Source organism: Cuculus canorus, chromosome 6, assembly GCF_017976375.1.
Source record: "Cuculus canorus isolate bCucCan1 chromosome 6, bCucCan1.pri, whole genome shotgun sequence".
Classification (NCBI taxonomy): domain Eukaryota; kingdom Metazoa; phylum Chordata; class Aves; order Cuculiformes; family Cuculidae; genus Cuculus; species Cuculus canorus.
In genome coordinates this window covers 22,389,620-22,408,907 of record NC_071406.1, presented here as the reverse complement: position 1 = coordinate 22,408,907, position 19,288 = coordinate 22,389,620, and the positions used below count along the sequence as shown (strand labels likewise).

At 39.4% G+C, this 19,288-nt stretch overlaps 1 protein-coding gene across 2 annotated transcripts; it reads right to left on the bottom strand.

Moving 5' to 3' along the window:
* Positions 1–245: 245 nt before the first annotated feature.
* On the bottom strand, positions 246–15,171 carry LOC104054626 (plasma membrane ascorbate-dependent reductase CYBRD1). Of its 2 annotated transcripts, none has more exons than XM_054070129.1 (4): positions 14,958–15,171; positions 7,323–7,531; positions 4,473–4,627; positions 246–4,281 (listed from the first exon to the last, which is right to left on the bottom strand). In XM_054070129.1, the coding sequence occupies exons 1-4, from the start codon at positions 15,142–15,144 to the stop codon at positions 3,981–3,983; spliced, it is 852 nt and encodes a 283-aa protein (XP_053926104.1). In that variant the 5' UTR covers positions 15,145–15,171; the 3' UTR covers positions 246–3,980. The 2 variants fall into 2 exon arrangements, with proteins under 2 accessions (XP_053926104.1, XP_053926105.1); XM_054070130.1 differs by lacking the exon at positions 14,958–15,171 and adding an exon at positions 14,733–14,891.
* Between the last annotated feature and the right edge of the window lie 4,117 nt (positions 15,172–19,288).

Here is a 19,288-nt window from a genome sequence, read left to right as displayed (position 1 = left end):
AGATTCTTTCTTTATACACTGAATTCCTTAACTTTCTTCTATATAATGATTATCCTTCTAATACTACAGAGTACATAAATTTCATCAGAATTATTGTCAGGAATACATGGAATTAAGAAATATTTAAGAAATTTTGTACAACTATCTTCCCGTTTTCAAAAAAAGTAATCATAACACTAATTTGATCTTTTTCCAGACTTGGAAAGTTGTATTTTAGTACCATAATACAAATCTGCACTCAATGGTATCATAAGCCTGAAAAATCATTTTTATTAAGATACAAAAAAGAATAAGGAAAATAGACATTGTAATTAAACATTTGCTTTCATCTATAAATGGGTATTGTGAGTAACAAAACAATAAAATTGAGTCTTTAAGTACTTGTGAACAGTTAGAAACAGAGGAAGGAATTTTCCGGAAGAGAAGCAAAAGAGTATTCTGAAATAGAAATATTTGGCAATATCTTTTAATCTCTCAATAAAATATCAATGTAAACAAGTAATCCATATCTACAATATCATATGCAATCTTCTTGGTTACATGTAGTAAGAAGCATACATGTAATTACTGTACATTCAATTTTACAATCTAATTTGCACCCTCATTTCTCAGTTTAATTAATGCTGGAAAAAAACACTGTTCTGCTTCTGTGCGCAGCACGGTATGGCAGCATGTAAATATATTTTAATTTTTTTTTCCAGGCATCTTAAAAAAATAGCATGTTTATTGTTAGATTTTTCAACAGGTTCCTATGTTTTTATAGGAATCCAAATTTGGAATGTAAGCTCTACAATCATGTTACTGTAAAAACAACAGCAATGAAGATTTCTAAACATGCAGAAAAACCCTGATAAAAAGCTAGAGTTCTACCTTCCGTTTATATCTTTGAAAATATACCTTTTTATTTTCTGTGTTGCTGCTGTTACAGATAAATACAGGTAAGAAAAGTTGCATGAAAGGAAAGTTAATGGAAGCCCACTTTGAGAAGCAGCTTCAGGAACACTTTTTCCCGAGAAAAATACTCTCCAAAGTCCTATGTATTTTTATTTAGCACTTGAACTAACCTCATACCATGTAAGGATACAGAAAGACCTTTTTAATCAGACCAGAACAGAAGCCAAAAGTCTATAGCGTGTTGAGTCTGTTTTAAATTGCACACACTAAGGCTGAGCAAGGTTTAGAAGTTCATCACCACTGCATCTCATAGGGATCTTCCAAAGACTGGAGCAGCCAGAAGCCTACAGTTTATACACATGAGATATCATTGTTTATGATAATTTCCCAGAATGGAATCGCCCAGCTCTCATCAAGTTTCTACTATCACATTTAACCTCAACCTCTGTCCCCCAAAATAGTCTGGCAGAATACCCTCAAAAAGTTACTAATCATTAATTTTCAATTAGTTTTATATAAGCGAAGAAATGCCACCATTCTTTTTCCAAGTCTTATTACTCTTTGAACAGTGCATGGAATAAAACAGAAAACAGAAGGCATCCTGGTTACTGCAGCTTAACTTCAGCAGAGAATATCATCATTCACCTAAAAACTGTTGATTTCAGTACATCCCAATCAGTCTTGTAACAAAAGAAATCACTAATTTTTTGTTTTCTTATATACTGTACAGTTAAGAGTTTCTTCCAGAACAATCTTTAGACGCACGCTTTTATTAGATGACTATACAAGGATCGAATGAGCTAATTTTCACAAGTAGATGAGACACAGTAAGAGGCCAATACATACCAACTTAAAATGCTATTGTCTGTGTCAGTGCAGTATAGAAAGTTAGTGCAGTAAATTACTAGAACAGTTGAATTCATTTATTCACTTCACCTGTTACACTTCAAACGTGTTAATAAAGCATCTCTCACAAAGACTAACTGTGCATCCATCAGCCATCAGACATGTACTGATTTCAAAAAAAGCTGACTAGTTGAGCAGAACATGAGATCAGAAGATGACAGCACAGTTTAGTGTTCTCCTTAAGCTACTGTGAATCCCTCTTCCTACTTATTATGTTCAATATATAAATTTGTAATAGCATGCATAACATAATCATGTTGTGTCAGCTGAGCACTGATGTCATGTAAAACAAGTTCTTTTTTCTCTCAGAAAGCTGCTATCAGTACCACTTGGATTTTATGCTGAAGAGGTGCAGAACAATTTTAGAGAAGACAATTGCCTGGAACTTGAAAAACAGGGGGAAAGCAGTCTGAGCCATTGCACACAGTGGGACTGGAGGAGTGCTCGCACTATAAGATAGTATTCCTTTTGCCATACCTGAATTCTACACTAAGGCATTTAAAGGCAGGTATTTTCTCACATGGCACAATACACTGATGCTAGGTTGGTCCCGTCATTCACAAACACATCTGAGCAAAAACATGTAACCCTGGGATGTAGTCCTGTACCAAATGGTACAGCAGAAAAGTTTATCAAATAATTTACTCTGCTAGCTTTCTATACTGCATTCACCAAGTAATTAAATGCGATTACAAATCAAATAAAGGGAACTGAGGTGCTTCTTGCTGGAGATGATCCAAAATAACTCATGACCAAAATTGTTTGTGATAATGCAACATTGAACTACAAAAATTGCATATTTGCTAAAATTTAATGTGTTTAAACATTTTAAAAAGCTCAAGTAGATAAAAAATTATGTAGTCTTAGAAAAATAGGAAATTATATAGTGTCTGAAACTGTCCATATTTTAACATCGACAGTGGTAAATTTGGACTTGTAGTCAGCTCTGCAGCTTTTACAAGAGATAATAATAGAAAGGCTTATAATTTTGCACATGTGCAATCAAAATAATCTACTATAATTACTTTTCTATATTAGTAAAAATATATTGTTTATATCTGTGAAAGTAATGAATGAGCATAATACATTAATACTCTGATTACTAGAAAGAGCTATAGAAGTAAAGTGCTAGTAGAGACTCAAACTGCATTAACACCTTAATTTCAAATTAAAAAAAAGTCATAGTACAGTTTATATAGTTCACTTACAAACTGAAGTATGTCTTCATGCTCATGATGATAATGACTTTGACACAAGTGTGGAGATACAAAAATTGCCTTTCAGTTAATGAGTAGAATTTTAAACAGACCAGCAAAGCTCAGCTGTTTCTCAGATGAAGCACTTTTCACTTCAAGATCTTTACTTCTGTGAGACTGCTGGCAGTCTTCTCTGGTTTCTAACATCCTAATTTTGAGTCTAGTGCCACAAATCAATAGAACTGTGCAATCAAATTAAGATAGGAAAATGCTGCCTTCTGGGATAAAAGGAAGGCTTGGTTTAAGTGTATCCATAGTTTTCCAAATAAGATAAATTCTGCATTTGGATGTCTTACAATTTCCTTAGATTTCAGTAATGATCATACATAATGCAAAGCCAAATGTTGTCTGTATACAATATATCAGGTAGAGTTGGTTAAAAAAGTCAACAGATATTCTCTGGTTAAACAAAAAAGTTTCTAAAGGAAAGATAACATTTAATGATGTGATCTCAAATCCAATAGGTCTTAGCAGCTGGTGAGGGGGTTAATCAGCTTGGGAAATCAGAGCTTTAAAAGAGTGAACATTACCAGAAAAAGTATGTGTGACCAACTAAATTTTGCGGTCTGCTGTACTTCATGACTCCTATTCATAACCTGCAAAATCACTCAGAGCAAAATATAGTCTCAATCTTGTTAACTTTTCATAAAATAAACATTAAATTAAGGAGTGATATGGAAAACATCTCCCAATTATGTGATTTTCCCATTATCCGATGTCATTCACACTCTCATTTTTTAAATAAGAAACTGAGCATGAACCAATATAATGTTTGAGACTTATGAGAATTTAAATTCTTACGCAGAAAACTCAAGTACCATAGTGAAAATAAAACCCCAATCTATTTATATATCAATATAAATAAATTGGAAGGACCTGGGGGGGACTGGCAGTATAATGGTACCATTATCCTGTCTATTTGCTTTACATAGTTGATCGTTGGCCTGCTTCATCAAATTTGAGGTTCTGTTTTCTGGCTGCTTCACTGTTGATCCTCAGATCAGATTTATCTGCATTACTGCCATCTGTCATCGTGGATTCTTCTTCTGTGCCTTCTGGAGTCTCTCCAATGGACTGCAGAATTTTAGCGTTGTCTTCTGGGGGACGCTTCCACTGGGACCTGCTTGCCATCCACAAAATTAGTGCACCAAAGATGACAAGCAGAATACCAAGACAGTTGACAAAAGTTGCCTCTGGTGGTAATGCACTATAATCAGGATTGCTCCTTTGGAAGGGGGGAAAAAAAAAGTCAGTTGTTTTAAAGACAATCCTGATCTAAAAAGAGCAGTCTTCTGCTAGATAGGAGGTCTTTTTGTAACAAAATAGTGTCCCAGTACTAGATGGTTACTATTCCGCACAAAAGGAAATACCATTTGCAATGAATAACCTTAATAAACAAGTGAAAAAAATACTTACAATGAAAATAAAAGCTTTTCTGTGATTCCCATTAGAGCTGCTCCAATCACTGCTGCAAAGATGGTGAGACCCGAATAAACGTGAATTGGCATGAGAGCTGCTCGGAGAGGAACTGGAGCAAAGGGGAGCAGAAAGACAGCGAAACCCAAGAAAAGCTAAACACAAAACAGATTCATAGTTAAAGCTACGTGGGAAACAACCTGCACTTCTCAAGCATAATGGAAATAATCATAAAAATTCGATCTTGAGATGTCTTCAGGCACAAATTTGAAAAGAATTGGCATTTTTATTTCTGAATTTTTTCCCTTCACGACCAAAACAATGATTCCATATTAGCACCTGGGAAGCAGATATGAAATATCTTATAAATAATCTCACCTAATGTCAGTGTGCAAACGTATTGGTAATGCTAAAACTACAACCAAACTAACTTGTATTGGAAATACAAGTTTTCAATGTCACTAATTCAGTAACATACTAAAGGTCTAAGTAGCTACATTTTTAGGTTCCTTCAAGTACTGTTGTCTGCTTCTGTTACAGATTTACACATACTGAAGCTCAGAAGGTAGTCTAACCTTCTGACTTGGGTAGACTAAATACTTTCACCTTGTCAGAGTTTTGGTTGAATTTAAGCATGTGTCTTTACAAGGGCAATGGTCTGGATCTCAATTTATCAATCAGTTGGCATTTACAGAGTGAAGATGTGTGGGGGTGGTGTGAAGTTACTCTGGGAACAAGAGTCCTCCCACTACCGCTAATTTTGTGATGGAAGATAACCCATCATCTCACATAGTTTCAGTCACAGGCTTGCCCTGTCCTATTGAGGTTGCATCCCTTCATTATAGTTCGTTCTACTGTTATTCACCTCTGCTGCTGAATTAGAAACACTGCATGAATTTGTATTTAATCCTGCTTCAACTTCCAGTCTTAGTCCTTGTTTTGTCTTTCCATGCTGGATTAAAGAGCCTGGTATTTTCTCCCTGGGAAGCTTTTTAATACACCATAATCAAGAAATCTCTTAATCTTCTTTAGACCTGATAAACAGTTGGAGCTTTTTAAGTTTTTCACTGGAAGACAGTTCTTCCAGCTCTCAAGTTAATTTTCCAGATTTTGTTTGCTTTTCTTTATGTACATTTTTAATACTTCAAAAAAATTATTGTATAGTATTTCATATTAGTTTCATATTAGTTTTCATATTGTATAGTATTTCATACTAGTTTCATATTAGTTTTGCCATACCATATTTGGAGGTTAAGATAATTTCTTACTAGAGCATTTATTTTTCCTACTGTCACAGCACCATGAGAACTCATTTTGAGCTTCGTGTCATCTTTCAGTACTTCTTTCCAGAGTCACTGCTTTCCAAGAGACAGTCTCTGTTTTACATTTCTGCCCCACTCTTAAATCCATGTCCTTGTGCTGATTTGGCTTAAATACAATACATTTACACTACTGTTCCTGTAGGTACAGTACTATGTGAGCATCCACCTACAATTTATTTCTCAGTTCTGAGATGGACATGCCATTTTTGGCAAATGCCAAGTGTCTTCTCTATTAACAGAGACAGTACTTCATGACTATTTTTTAGCAATAATGCTCTATCGCTTAACACCATCCATCTCTGACTGGAGACTTACATCCCAGCTTGGAGAGAGTAAGACCATAGTTCTATTGATGAGGCAGGCAAGGCATTAAGTGCCATTGATGATGTTTATAGTAGCAAAATGAAAAGAAGAATTAAGATCCTATTCACTATTCTTTATCTTAACTGTCAGAATACATGCTAACACTCAGTAAAGTGGCAGCACAAACTTCCCTGAAATAACTACACTATCAAGACAAGGAAAGCCTTAACATTATTCGCTCTTATTCATAAGCTGTTGATCAACTGTAAAGAATATCCTCAACAATGCTGCAATATGCTTTCTTTTTTTCTAAGCGTTTAAAACACAATTTCAAGTCTGTCCTGTACCTTCTAGCCTGAGCAGTGAAGGATAGAAGTCCAAAACTCAAATCCCTCAGCAGGGGATTTTCAGTGCTTGAACATGAGAAAATTCTCATTATTTAGTTCTTAGTGTTTTGGGAAAAAAAATAAGAATCACAATTTGAGGGAACAAAATTAATTTCCTTAGTGGAATAACACAATATAGGGAATTCAGTATGTATATGCAGAAACATCATACCTGTATGTGTACGCTAAATGTCAGGGCATGCCTGCCTTTCTTCTATGCCAAATGCAAAATACACTAAGTTAGCTCATTTTAGATTCTGATAACTCTAATTGTCTGCCAGCAGGAGCAGTTAAAAGCATGCACATGAACATTTATCAGAGTCTTGCTGATTCAGGAGAACTGTTTAGCCAGCAGTAGCTCGTGCATATGTCAGATCCTTTAGATCTGCACTGCTCCCTGCTGCACTTGTTCTGCTGATAAACAAAAGCCTTGGGGCCAAGAAGTAACTACTTAAAAATGTGATAGCTGGGAAAAAAAAGAGAAACAATAGCTTCCAGATTTCTTTACTAAAAGCTCTAACTATTTAAATGTGCTGCCAACAAGCCAAATCCCTCTTTTAACTTCAACAGTTTATAGAGCTTAGAAAACACTAGACTATAACTGAACAGTAAATAAACTGCCATTATACTAGCAAATAAACAAAATATGCTTTAAAATACATTCTTCTTTGAAGTCAAGGATGCAGCATTTGCACATTTACATGCCAATTTGCCAAGTCACAGAATGTAAAATGGGTATCCCAGTAGTTACAGTGTATTAGTGAGTGCCTGTTGTGCCTGAATTACTCAACACATTCTTCCCATTTACAACCTGTTTATAAATACAGTTAGATTCTGACCTGGAGAGAATAAAATATAACAGCAGTCAGCCCAATCCAGCTGTGCAGACTGTATACGTTAGGAATGTTCCTGGCATTGTGGTAATCAAACACGGCTACCATAGAAACAATTGCAAGGATCATAGCTATGGTATTTAGTCCAGCATGTATGAACTTCATTAGGAGTTTGCTGCACTTCCAGGTCCATGGCAACCTGTACACAATAATAGCTGAAGAAAGAACAGAAACAGGATTTCATGTCTTATAGGATAACTTCACTCAGATTTTAATAAACACATCATTCACACAGTTCCATTGTAAATTACAGGAAAATCCAACCTTTAATTCCCTAAAAAAGTCTCTTAAAATGCTTTTTCTCCTATGCATGGCATAGCATGTTCCTAATATACAACTGAGGCTTTAATATAGCTTTTAGAGAGATTTCTTCCTAATTTTTTAAAAAAACAACTTAAGTGTGTTTCAAAAAAAGATCAGTAAACAACTTGCTGTCATCTTTTTTCTCATATCTTAAATTGATCTAACGGGGATTCTTCATCGGATTTTGATTTTTCTGCTACTAGTCAGACTGGAGGAACAGGGCCCAATTCTTATATCCAGAATGCAACCTACTGAAAAAGTGTGTAAGATTATTCTGTAATATTTATTCTCTTTGCTGACTTTAGGTAATGCTATTCACTAATTGTGTAGATATTTATATGACTATCTATTGCGTTGATATTAGTAGGACTGCTTTTAATGGGAAAACGATACTCAGCATAAAGGAATCATAGTTCTGGTACCCTCACTACAAGAAGGATTTTGAGGCTTTGTAGTGTGTCCAGAGAAGAGCAACAAAGCTGGTGAGGGGGCTGGAGAACAAGTCGTATGAGGAGCAGCTGAGAGAGCTGGGGGTGTTTAGCCTGGAGAAGAGGGGGCTGAGGGGAGACCTTATTGCTCTGTACAACTACCTGAAAGGAGGTTGTAGAGAGTTGGGTGCTGGCCTCTTCTCCCAAGGGACAGGGGACAGGACAAGGGGGAATGGCGTCAAGCTGCGCCAGGGGAGGTTCAGACTGGACATCAGTAAAAAAAGTTTTCACAGGAAGGGTCATCGGGCACTGGCAGAGGCTGCCCAGGGAGGGGGTGGAGTGTTTAAAAGACAGGTAGAAGAGGTACTCAAGGACATGGTTTAGTGGTAGATAGGAACGGTGGGACTCGATGATCTAAGAGGTCTTTTCCAACCTAGTGATTCTATGATTCTATAATCTGACTCAAGAGACAAAAGGATTTGGCAATTAAAACTCTTTCAACACTTCTTGATGAATGTAAGGCATTAATAACTCTAGCAGACAGTCTGTAAAAAACCAACTATTTCATAGTCCATAAGAATAACTTAGCCTAAAGCTGCTTCTTGCCACACTCTTTCCTCAAGGTCCTCACTGTCACAACTGTCACCGGCCTGTTGTGTGACCCAGGTGCTTTCCACAGGCGACACACACAGACCAGATCAGATCACTGGGGCCCCAGGTACATCAAGTTATAAACTAGGCAGTAATTCTGGATATGTGACAGCACATGAGTATATTCAAATAATAGGGGACAAACATATGAGGACACTTGATCACTTGACCAATAAAGGCTAATGCCCACATCCATAATGTCTTGTCTGAGCAAGAACACTGAGCTCTGTTCACCTGATTAATCATGTCCTCATTTAAAGATTCTGCTTATGAAATGAAATTAAAATCTTTGTATCTAAGTGGCTATTCTAATGCCAAACAATAAGAATATATGCAGGTTTTTCAAAAAGTTCCTGTTCCAAACATTAAGAAATAGATGTGCATCACAAAAAAGGTATTACCTGTTAAACGCAAAGATTAAGAATTTACTTGACTGATTCTCACGTGCCTTACTTATTACTTCTCCATAACCTGAGCTTTTTATGCAAAAAGCAGAGGTTATGAAAAATAAATAGGATATTCACTCTGTATGTTGTGACGAATAAATAATAAATAACAAATTAATAGCAAAGTTCTGTTTACACATTTTTTTGAACTTGGATGCATGCCAAGAAATGCAGTACTGCGCTAAATAATTCACAAAGAAAACACTGTTCACAAGTGAAATTTGCAGACTACGATCAGATTTTAAATCAATGTTTGCTTTTACATACTGTATTAAAATATAATGCTGGAATTAAAAGCTCCCTTAGAATGTTTAAATACAGCACTTAGGTAGTTCCCAGCTTTCTATTAAAAAGTAACAATAGTAAATCTTACAAAATCAGGAAGATAGAAGCCTTGTTTTTCAGGCAGTTTGACAGTCATCAATCTACATGCCATACATATGATTCAGCACACCAAGCACCTCCAACAGTTCCCCAAAAGTTCTATGATAGTTTTATTCCTTGTTAATATTGAGATAATTGCCTGCATCACAGTATTATAAATTAACGTAGTACCAACGTTTATGATTTCTAATTTTGTAAAGTTGGTATACCAAAAGGCCCTGAAAAAGCCTCACCATCCCAGTAAATCCTCCTTGCTCCACCTTACATTATGGACTATATTATTTTTCAATAGTTTATTCTGAGTGCAGCAGAGCACTGGACTCTACATGTCTTGAAATAAACTTGATGCATATAAATCCTGGTCTCAGTTTCAGTCTTTGATGTTAGAAGGTCAAGTCCAGGCTAAAATTTTTGTGTAACATTTTTCTTCAGTGCAGAAGATGCTGTCATCTAGTCGATGTAACTTCCAAAATCACCATCAAACTCCCTAATCGCTTACCCACATAGTCTCAGATCTCCATCTGAGCCATAAATTTTCTGGGCTGTTTTGTGTAAATGGTATGATAGAAAAGCAACAAATACAGATTAATGACTTGGACATTTGTTAACAATACTATGCGCTAGCCTGGTATGTGCCACAACCCAGTACATATGCATCGTAGTACAATTTCGTTTAACCTTCTTTCTGTTTAGACTATGTGTGAAATTATACGTGGCAACTTGAGCAGATCTGACTGTTTATCACTATACAATCCTATTTCCCCATCACCACTTTTGTTCCACTTCTGTGTGCTTCCCTCTGCCCTTGTCTTAACTGGTACTTTTCTGACGAGCAGGAGGAAGCGAAACAGTCTGGGGATTAAAAGGCAGAGGAAAATTCTGCTTTCAGTGGTGCAGGCTCTTAAAAACCAACTCAGATGTGATGTGTTATTTAATATTACAATTGCCTGAGTTAAAAACACATAGATAATTACAGTACTTTTTACTGGTGGCTAAAGCCATCCCATGAAGAGCTTTCTCTAGGTACAGCATCTCTACTGCTGTTAAGAGATTTGACAGCCTAGGTACCCCTAGACACAGCTTCTTCACTCACCTCTCACCCCTGTTTTGAGCTCTGATTTTAAAGCACATCACATAGGGCAGAGTGATCTCACAGTATCTTTTACCTGGCATGGGACACCTGTTCTTTGCTAAATGTACAAAGCAAAATTCTAGAGTTGTCTCTCTCTCTAGTATTTCTGCCTGGCACGTGCTGCACATGCTGCAGGGAGGTGTCATGGATGTGCTTTCTGCTTTAGAAGGCACACAGCGTGTTCTTTGAGGGCACTGGGAATGCACTGCAGAGCACCTCACAGCTGCCAGAAAGGAATGTTCCTCTTCACTCCTCCCATTTCCTCTCCTGCTCTTTCTTGGCTGATCCTGCTGCTTACCTTTGGCAAGTTCTGAATGTCCACTAGATTCTTTGGCAATCACTTTAACATCACAATGGACAAGTGCCCATTTATGATTTCAAAGGGCCTCTAACCAGCTTCTCAAGAGAGCTGCCTCCTCATAAGTTGCCTCTTGCACTCAGCAGTCATTGGCCTTCCAACTCCTGAGAATTCTTCAGCCGACTGGATGTTAGAAACTCCAGGAATTAGCTGTTTTTCCTTTGAACAAATGGGGGTTTTATGTTTGAAGCAGAGGTAATCATGTTTGTCAGATAACTCAGAGCAAGTATTATCTTTAGATGTGATTTCAAGATGAAAGGCTACGCTTATTTTAAAACAGATTTGTACTCCTTGCTCTTGCACATTGACCACCATCTCCCTTCTCCCACTTCTGAGACCCTTTGTGCAGGCAATTCAACTTTCTATGCCATAAAAATTGTCCTTGTGGTGGGTGGGCAGGTGTTAGTTTTCTGCTACCTGAGTTAATTCAGGTTTGAGGTCTGACAAGGGCCAGAGCTGCCATAAACAAACCAGTAGGAAGATAAAGTCTGAGGCAAGGAGAAAGCCTAAAGGGAGAAGTGGAGGAAAAAAACAGGAACGTTTCAGCCACAGTGAGCAGTTGGATTGTCTCACCCACCTAGACAATTTCATCCACACCAAAGAAATTTAATTGACTCTGTAACACCACATGGTAATGTGGCAGACCAAGATTTGTCCTCTTTTCTCTGTAATAACTCTTAAGCAACACTCCTGTTGTATTCCTTTATTAATATACTGCTGACGTTAGGCAACATCCTCGTGTTTTAAGCCTGTCTAAAATACAATTTATATGATTTTATAAAGCATACATGATGAGGAATATTAATTGTGCTAGCGTCTTCCAGAATTCATAGTGTCAACATACAACTTTATTGTATGGAGTTTAGGTGTGACTCATACGCAGTAGAAGACTGATCTGAAGATGGGAGACAAAGACCTACCACCTTTCTTGTTCTGACTCATTCTATTCAATTTTCCACAACCCCAAAACCCGCCATGCTGCTCCTCAGTCACATCCCTACAGCAAAAAAAATTCTTTTATTAGGTAAGGTAAATCCTCAAAAAGCATTTATTCCCTATAATATCTTGATGGGTTCTTTAATTAGTCCTTTGGGAGAGAACCAAGCATTACCATTTGCAGGCCAAACACAAATCAGCAGCAAATACTCCTTTAGAGCATTCCCTGGTGTCTACAGCCTGTTCAATGTTTTGTAAAATAATTTGTAAAATAATGTAAAATAAGACAGAATTCCTTATTTAGTTATTTAAGCCATTCCATCACGTTCATATTCACACCCATTCTATTCCTGAAAATCTTAAAACTCATTTTTCCTAATATTTTTGTTCCTGTCTTATTCTTTTCAAAAATATTGTTGTACTAGTATGCATACAAACTTTTGTCGTCTGTGGTTTTCACACTTTAATTCTAGAAAATCATGTGGAAAATTACTGTGCACCAATACTGTTTTGTCAAGTATCATTTACCTTTAGGTGCTGATCCACAAATTGTGAGCATTAATATTAACATGCCTACAGCTTTTTTATTTGATTGACAAAATATATACAGCACGTGTACCAGGACGTGTCTGCTTCCCAGTATGGATATTATTATAGTCAGCCCTTCAGCCTCCTACAGACCCAGCAATACACCACTTCTGTCCTTTGTACAGACTTTAATGAACTTAAGAAGCAATTGACTTAGCTATTATATCAAATCCTCCACACAAACTTAACCAAGGTATTTATTAGCTATTCCTTTCTACTTTTAACTAATTAAAAGACTTTTTTTTTCTTGTAGGTGCACGAAGAGGTTTCCCATTCCCCTGGGTCATCCTAATTACTTTGAATTCAATGGCCGACTTCTGTCAGTCAAATTTTTTACCCACACAAGACTTGAGGCAACATCCTAACTCTGTGAACCAGGGACAAAATGAGTTTTCAGAGGCGAAAAAAAAAAAAAAGAAAATGTGTAGGAAAAAGCTGGAAAAAACCTCCCTCTATTTTGTTAAAAAAGTCTATGCTTATATAAAATACAGTAATTTGATCACAGTAAGTCATATATATTAGTGAATTCAACAGGTGTTTCTCATTCCTTATTTATAGCCTGAAATTACACTTCCCATGACCTATTGAGCAATATTATGCCAAACAACTTCAAAATACTGTTCATTGCTCAATAGTAAATCGTAACTTGATGCCATAAAGCTGAGAACACACCCCGCTCCCACTGGAAAAAAATGAAATTTTCAATCTATCTTCAAATCACAACGTTCCCTTCATAGCCAGAACTAGACAGCCACCCTTTCCCCTTCCACCTTCCAACCTCTGACTGGCTGGGCTCCTGACAAAGAGTGAGCAAGCGAGCACACACGTTATGCCAACAACATGTTCCACTGGCACGGATGTCCAGATGTGCTGGACAAGTTTTCTGGCTGGATGAATGCAATATATCATTCAGCAACGAAGCAAGTGTAAATAAGGTTATTAAAAATGAAGTTCTAAGTTTGTCTAGACAAAATTCTAGTCTGTCTTTTATTCCAAAGAAAAAATACTCCTGCTCACACTTATACTGTAAGCCTCCAGAGGTTCTGCATTACTGAGAACAGTAAAATCTTCCCAGACTTCTACCCCCAAAAGTCAGCAGCTAAACTATGGGAGAATTTCCAGTTATCTACAGTATTTATTTGCCCATCTTGGAGACGTTACTAATGTTTCACTTAAGTTCTTTTCATGTGGAAACTAGTGAGAATTTAGTCAATGACTTTATAAAAATTTGCTGTTACGTGCCAAATTTCCCCAGCAGTTTTAATGCCATTAGCACAAATCGACACTCTCAGATGTCAGGATTTCTGAGGTACAGTACAGTATGCTTATTTTTGCAATATTTAGCTCTAGTTTAAATACATTTGCAGGCTAGATAAGCCCCTCTGTGGTGCGTTATCATTACTTGTTTTTTAAACTTTACTGAGAGCATGTATTTTTCTGTCTTAAATCTGCACTGTTTATCACCTACCGTGTATCTAATGGGCTTGTTTGGAATCAGCCAATTATGCTAACAGCAAAAGTACAGTTCAAACTCCAGTGTTCCCGTTGGCCTTGAGGAACAAGCCTTACACTTAAGACCTAACAAATTGTGTGGGATGGGAAAAAAGACACTGACTGTCGAAGCAGTTAAGTGTCACAGGGAACATTTAAAAGTCATTGCAAGGCTGAACCCTCTGCAACCAAAAATTCACAGACTCCACCAAAAAACCCAAACACCTCTGCATCATAGAATCATAGAATAGTTTGGGTTGGAAGGGACCTCAGAGATCATCCAGTTCCACCCCCCTGGCACGGGCAGGGACATCCCAGCAGCCCAGGCTGCCCATGGCCCATCCAACCTGCTTGAACACCTCCAGGGATGGGGCAGCCACAGCTTCCCTGGGCAGCCTGTGCCAGTGCCTCACCGCTCTCATCGTGAAGAAACTCCTCCTTATCTCTAGTCTAAATCCGCCCCTCGTCCTATCACTCCAGGCCTCTGTAAACAGTCCCGCAATCACAACCATCGCGTGTTGTTTAGGCAAGAGACATAAGGATTTTAAAAGAGCTATTTTACAAAAGAATTTACGCTGTCCGGGCTAATGGGTTGCATTTTAGCAATGCTTACGGTGCTACATTTCCTTTGGCACAAACCTGGTTCCTGGACACAGCCTGAGCGGTCCTGAGCTCTCCCCTCTCCTCCCGGGACCCGGGACGGAGCCGAAGAGCCGGAGCGGAGCGAGAGGCGCTCCCCGGACAGCGCCGGTGCCAGCGGGACCCGGCGGACAAAGCCGGCGGGAGCCGCTGCGGCTCGGGACAAGCGGCTCTTTGTGCGCCCCCGCCGAGCCCCGCTCCCCCCGCCGCCGGCCCCTCACGCACCGATGCCCTGGATGAAGATGAACCCGGTGACGGCGAGCACGGGGTGCCAGTTGAACTCCCCCGAGCCCCCGTCCCAGCTCAGCCCTTCGCGGTAGTGGAAGACCCAGACGAGGGAGAAGACGACCGACAGGAAGCCGACCAGCAGCGCCGAGACCAGCAGCGCCAAGAAACGCCCGTAGCCCTCCATCTTCTGAGTCCCGCGAAGGAGGGGGCGGGCGGGCGGGGTCGGAGCGGGGCGGCGGAGCGGTGGGCGGGGCGGCGGGCACGGCCCCGGCACTGCCCGCACAGCGCTGCCCGCAGCCATCCACCGCCCGGCCCGCACAGCGCTGCCCGCATCGCGCTGCCCGCATCACACTGGCCGACCCGCATCGCGCTGCCCAGCCCGCACGGCGCCGCCTGTATCGCACTGCTCAGCCCGCACAGCGCTCCCAGACCCGCACAGCGCTGCGTGTATCGCGCTGCCCGCCCCGCCCCGGTGGCCGCGGGACGAAGCGGGACAGCCCCGCGCCCCGACTCGGTCACCAGGCGCGGGGGCCTTGTTTTCGCTTTAAGCACGCTCCAGACGCATTTCTTTCCCTCGCTCGCATCCATCAGAGCCGCGTGTGCCCAGCGGAGGCTGCCGGGGGGGGACGGACACCGCCGGGCGGCGGGAATAGCCAGCCCTGCCATAAAGATAAAGCGGCAGAGCCAAATGTGCGAGCTGATAAAGCAGGAACGCGGTGAGGAGGCGGAGTGCGGCAGGGCGGGAACGCGCCTGAGGACGCTGAAAACTGCACTCGGAGCACGCGTTCCATCGTGATCATCCTTTTTACTTCCCATTGGATTCGTTGAGCGTTGTAAATGGAAAACAGATAATGACCAGTTTCACGTATGGACTGTGGCCTAGGCGTGCCGGAGTATTCGGGCGCTGTTGTGTTGAGTAACATCTAATATATCAAACCTTAAGGCAATGCCAACAGGTATGGAAGGGCCCGTTGAAGGGAAGTTCGAGAGGAAAACAGAAGAAAACAGACCAAAGTTGCAAAAGAGACATCAGGCAGCACCAGCCAAAAATAAAGCTTGATAGATTAGACCTGTTTTTTTTCAAATCACGTATTCAGTTGCTTTTTCCTTTGCTGTAGAACATTCAACTGGCTCCGAAGCCTGTCACATGTAGTAGTAGGGTTTGGCTAAACATATATTCAACACTACTTTTCTGGTATTTGATTAGCTTACTTTTGAAATATATATGGTGTCCAAATACATATGACTTAGAAATTCATTAACTGATTGAGAGAAAACGATACTATTCACTCTGGCCAGTCTTTGAGCTGTCGGGTATCCCATGCTCAAACTGAGGCTTAAAAAATGAAAGGAAACCATTTTATGGAACTTAAAATAGTTTCGGTAGAGTATCTGCCAATTCAAACCCAGTACTTACTGAAGCGTTGGAAACATTTACATGGAAACATGAAGATGAAGCCAGATTGGAGTGGGATGCAAATGTACTTCTTCTATTCTCTCTAATCTCCTAAAACCAGGTGTTGGGCTCTGACATTTTAAAGAAAAACTTGACTTCAGCATCACTTGTATAATGATATTTAGCTTTAATTTGCATTGGTTTGGTGTGACCTGCTTTCAGGATTTAAGTAGTGATCATTCTAGTAACAGTGGTAACTAGAACTTCAATACTTTTCATGTTGTCTAACACAAGTGAAGACCTAAGTCCTTAAATCTGCCTCCTTATGCACAAAAAAATATGTGGCTTGAACAGCATAGTATTTATACATGATTTAACTTGATATACTTTTACCGATTAAAAATATCTTTTTCTCTACTTCTCTGGAATCCTTTACTCCTTGCCTTTTAAACAATCAAATAATCTCAGTTATATTTTCCACAATTTAGCGTTTAGTTAGGAAGTATCATAAAACCTTCAGATTTATGTTGAAATGTTGCAGATCACAAAGCATCAGTGTCTTAGTGCTTCTCAGTTCCATACACGGAATCACAATTATGTGTAACTCCAAAAAAAGGGATTCATAGGCCCCCAAAATACGTCCATTCTTTTCAGTTATATGAGGTGGTCCTATAAAATGTCGTCTCTGTAAAGCCTACAGATTAACATAAAATAAATACATGCTTTAATCTGCCTTCTATGAACCGAAATCTCCAAATTGCAAAATAGTTTCAGTTCCCACTGGTTTCAACAAGCTTTAATTGCATCCAGTCACCTCAATAGTCCCTTGCAGGAACCTTCTACCCAAATGGATATTACTCATGCCTAAACTATACATCTCAGAAGAGCTTAGCGAATTCCTATAGGACAAACTGATGTGCCCTATTAAATCAGCCCTTCACAACAGCAAACATAAAATTTATTGTACTGAAAAATGAAGCCCAGTTTTGCAGATATCCATGAATAAATTGTTTTTAAAACAGAATTGAAGAAATGTGAAAGCTTACAGAGTGTGAAGCCAAATCTAGAAAAAGTGCAAAATAAATTGTTAGACAAAGCAAGATGTGCTTCTTGGAACATCTGTAATACAGAAGAGATTTTAGGCAGCACAATTGTTACCCTTTCCTGTATTTCTCCTTGTTTCCCATTCTTCTACCTCTTCTTGCTCCACTTGATGCATCTGTCAGATTACTATGAAGCCAGAAGCAATCCTTAGCACAGATACAATATCCAAGGGGATTGCATGTTTACATCGGAGTAGGAACTCGGCATCATACAGCTGACTGCCGAGGGCTGCATTACGTCTTTGATCATCTGTTTGGAACATAAACTCCCACTGGCATAAAACCAAAACTAACCTGTATGGGGTTTTCAAGTCTCTTGGATCAGTGAACACCTGCTTTTGTTAACTATTACTGTGGATAGGTGCCACAGCAGTTCATAATCTCCGTTCTTTCCCAGAGGCTCCATCTCCTAGAGCACTCTGATGATTTTCCCATAGGGCACCAGCTCTGTCAGTGTGCTGCTCCTTCTTAGCGGTTCTGTTGGGACATCACTTAATAAACACTTCTATCTTTGGGCTGCTGCATTGTCAGGTGTAGGAGTGGGATGACTGTGAGCTCAGACCTGGGAGAACCCATAAAGCAGACAGACAAAATAAGACCTGCAAACCAGGAAAGAGTATTTTGAAGATGCAGCAGTGGGCTCCTGCCTGAATCGCGCCTGCAGCACGTGGCTACCTGGCAACTTCTGTCGGCGTTTCTATACCATACATATATTTGGAGAGCCGCAGACTAGACAAGAATGTCCATGAATATTTATCTAAGCAACACACCGTGTCACGATAGATCATTACTTTGTACTTCTGATGTAAATTTTTTAATACAGGAAGTGTTTTGAGTTTCCAGCGACTCGTAACAGACTTGGCAGAGCTGTGGTTAGAATGAAGTTTGAGTCTCTTTTACCACCTACAACGTCATCTCTGTTTTTCCGTGCTGGACAAGTCACTCAAGATCCAAGCCTTAGAACAGGACATTTCAGACAAGTTACAGTGTCCCTCAATGCATTTGGATAAGTTTTTCAGAAGCTTAATGGCTGTTCATCTTGTAAACAAACAAGACTGCTGAGATAGTCCAGCCAGGTTTGGTCTGGCAGCTAATTTAACTGACACTAGTGGCAGCTGTAGAAATACCCACTCAGATGTTGTCTTACCAGGAGTAGTATTGACCAATGAGTTTAAGTAATTAGTGTTTGAATGGCACAAACAAACCACAATGATTCTTTTACTAGTTTTAGCACTGAGTTCCATCTCTGAGCAGCAGAACCATTTGAACTTTGCTATAGAGGGCATCACTAGTTTATCTTTGCAAAAATTGTGCCTGTCGAATGTGATCTTTCCTGGCAATAATCCATCCTGAAGAGAGCTTTCACTGAGACAGAATAAAGCACACAGTGCAGCTTTTGTTCAAAAAGCTGTACTGATTATAGGCCAATCATTGTTACCTGTGCAATGAAACTCTTTATTGTGCTTCAATCCATAGACATTTTGCTTCTGTGAGTTGTAAGGTATTTTTCTAACAATTTAAAGTATTTTACAAAAATTTTTGAAAATTGTGGAACTGTGGGGCAGTATTTGGAACTGCCAGAGGAAGATTATAAAATTTTACTGCTTGCACTTTTTATTTGTCTTGTGCTTTTTAATTTTCTTCCTCACTGCTCAGCAGCCTTGTCTGTGAGTATGGACTCAATGACAAAGGAAAGACAGGATGTGCACTCCTTTTATGCTCAAAGCAAATCTTATCAAGAGAAGCCAGTTCATCCTATCTTTTCAGTCCCTAGACACTGACTAGATATTCCTCCAACGTTTATCAAATACAAATAAAGATAGAGGTAG

Coding starts and splice junctions, on each gene's coding strand:
- LOC104054626 (XM_054070129.1), bottom strand. CDS start 15,144: ATGGAGGGCTACGGGCGTTTCTTGGCGCTGCTGGTCTCGGCGCTGCTG. Junction 7,532..14,957: donor CATCTTCATCCAGGGCATCG/GTGCGTGAGGGG, acceptor TTCTTTCTTCAG/CTATTATTGTGTACAGGTTG. Junction 4,628..7,322: donor TTATATTTTATTCTCTCCAG/GTCAGAATCTAA, acceptor TTTTGTGTTTAG/CTTTTCTTGGGTTTCGCTGT.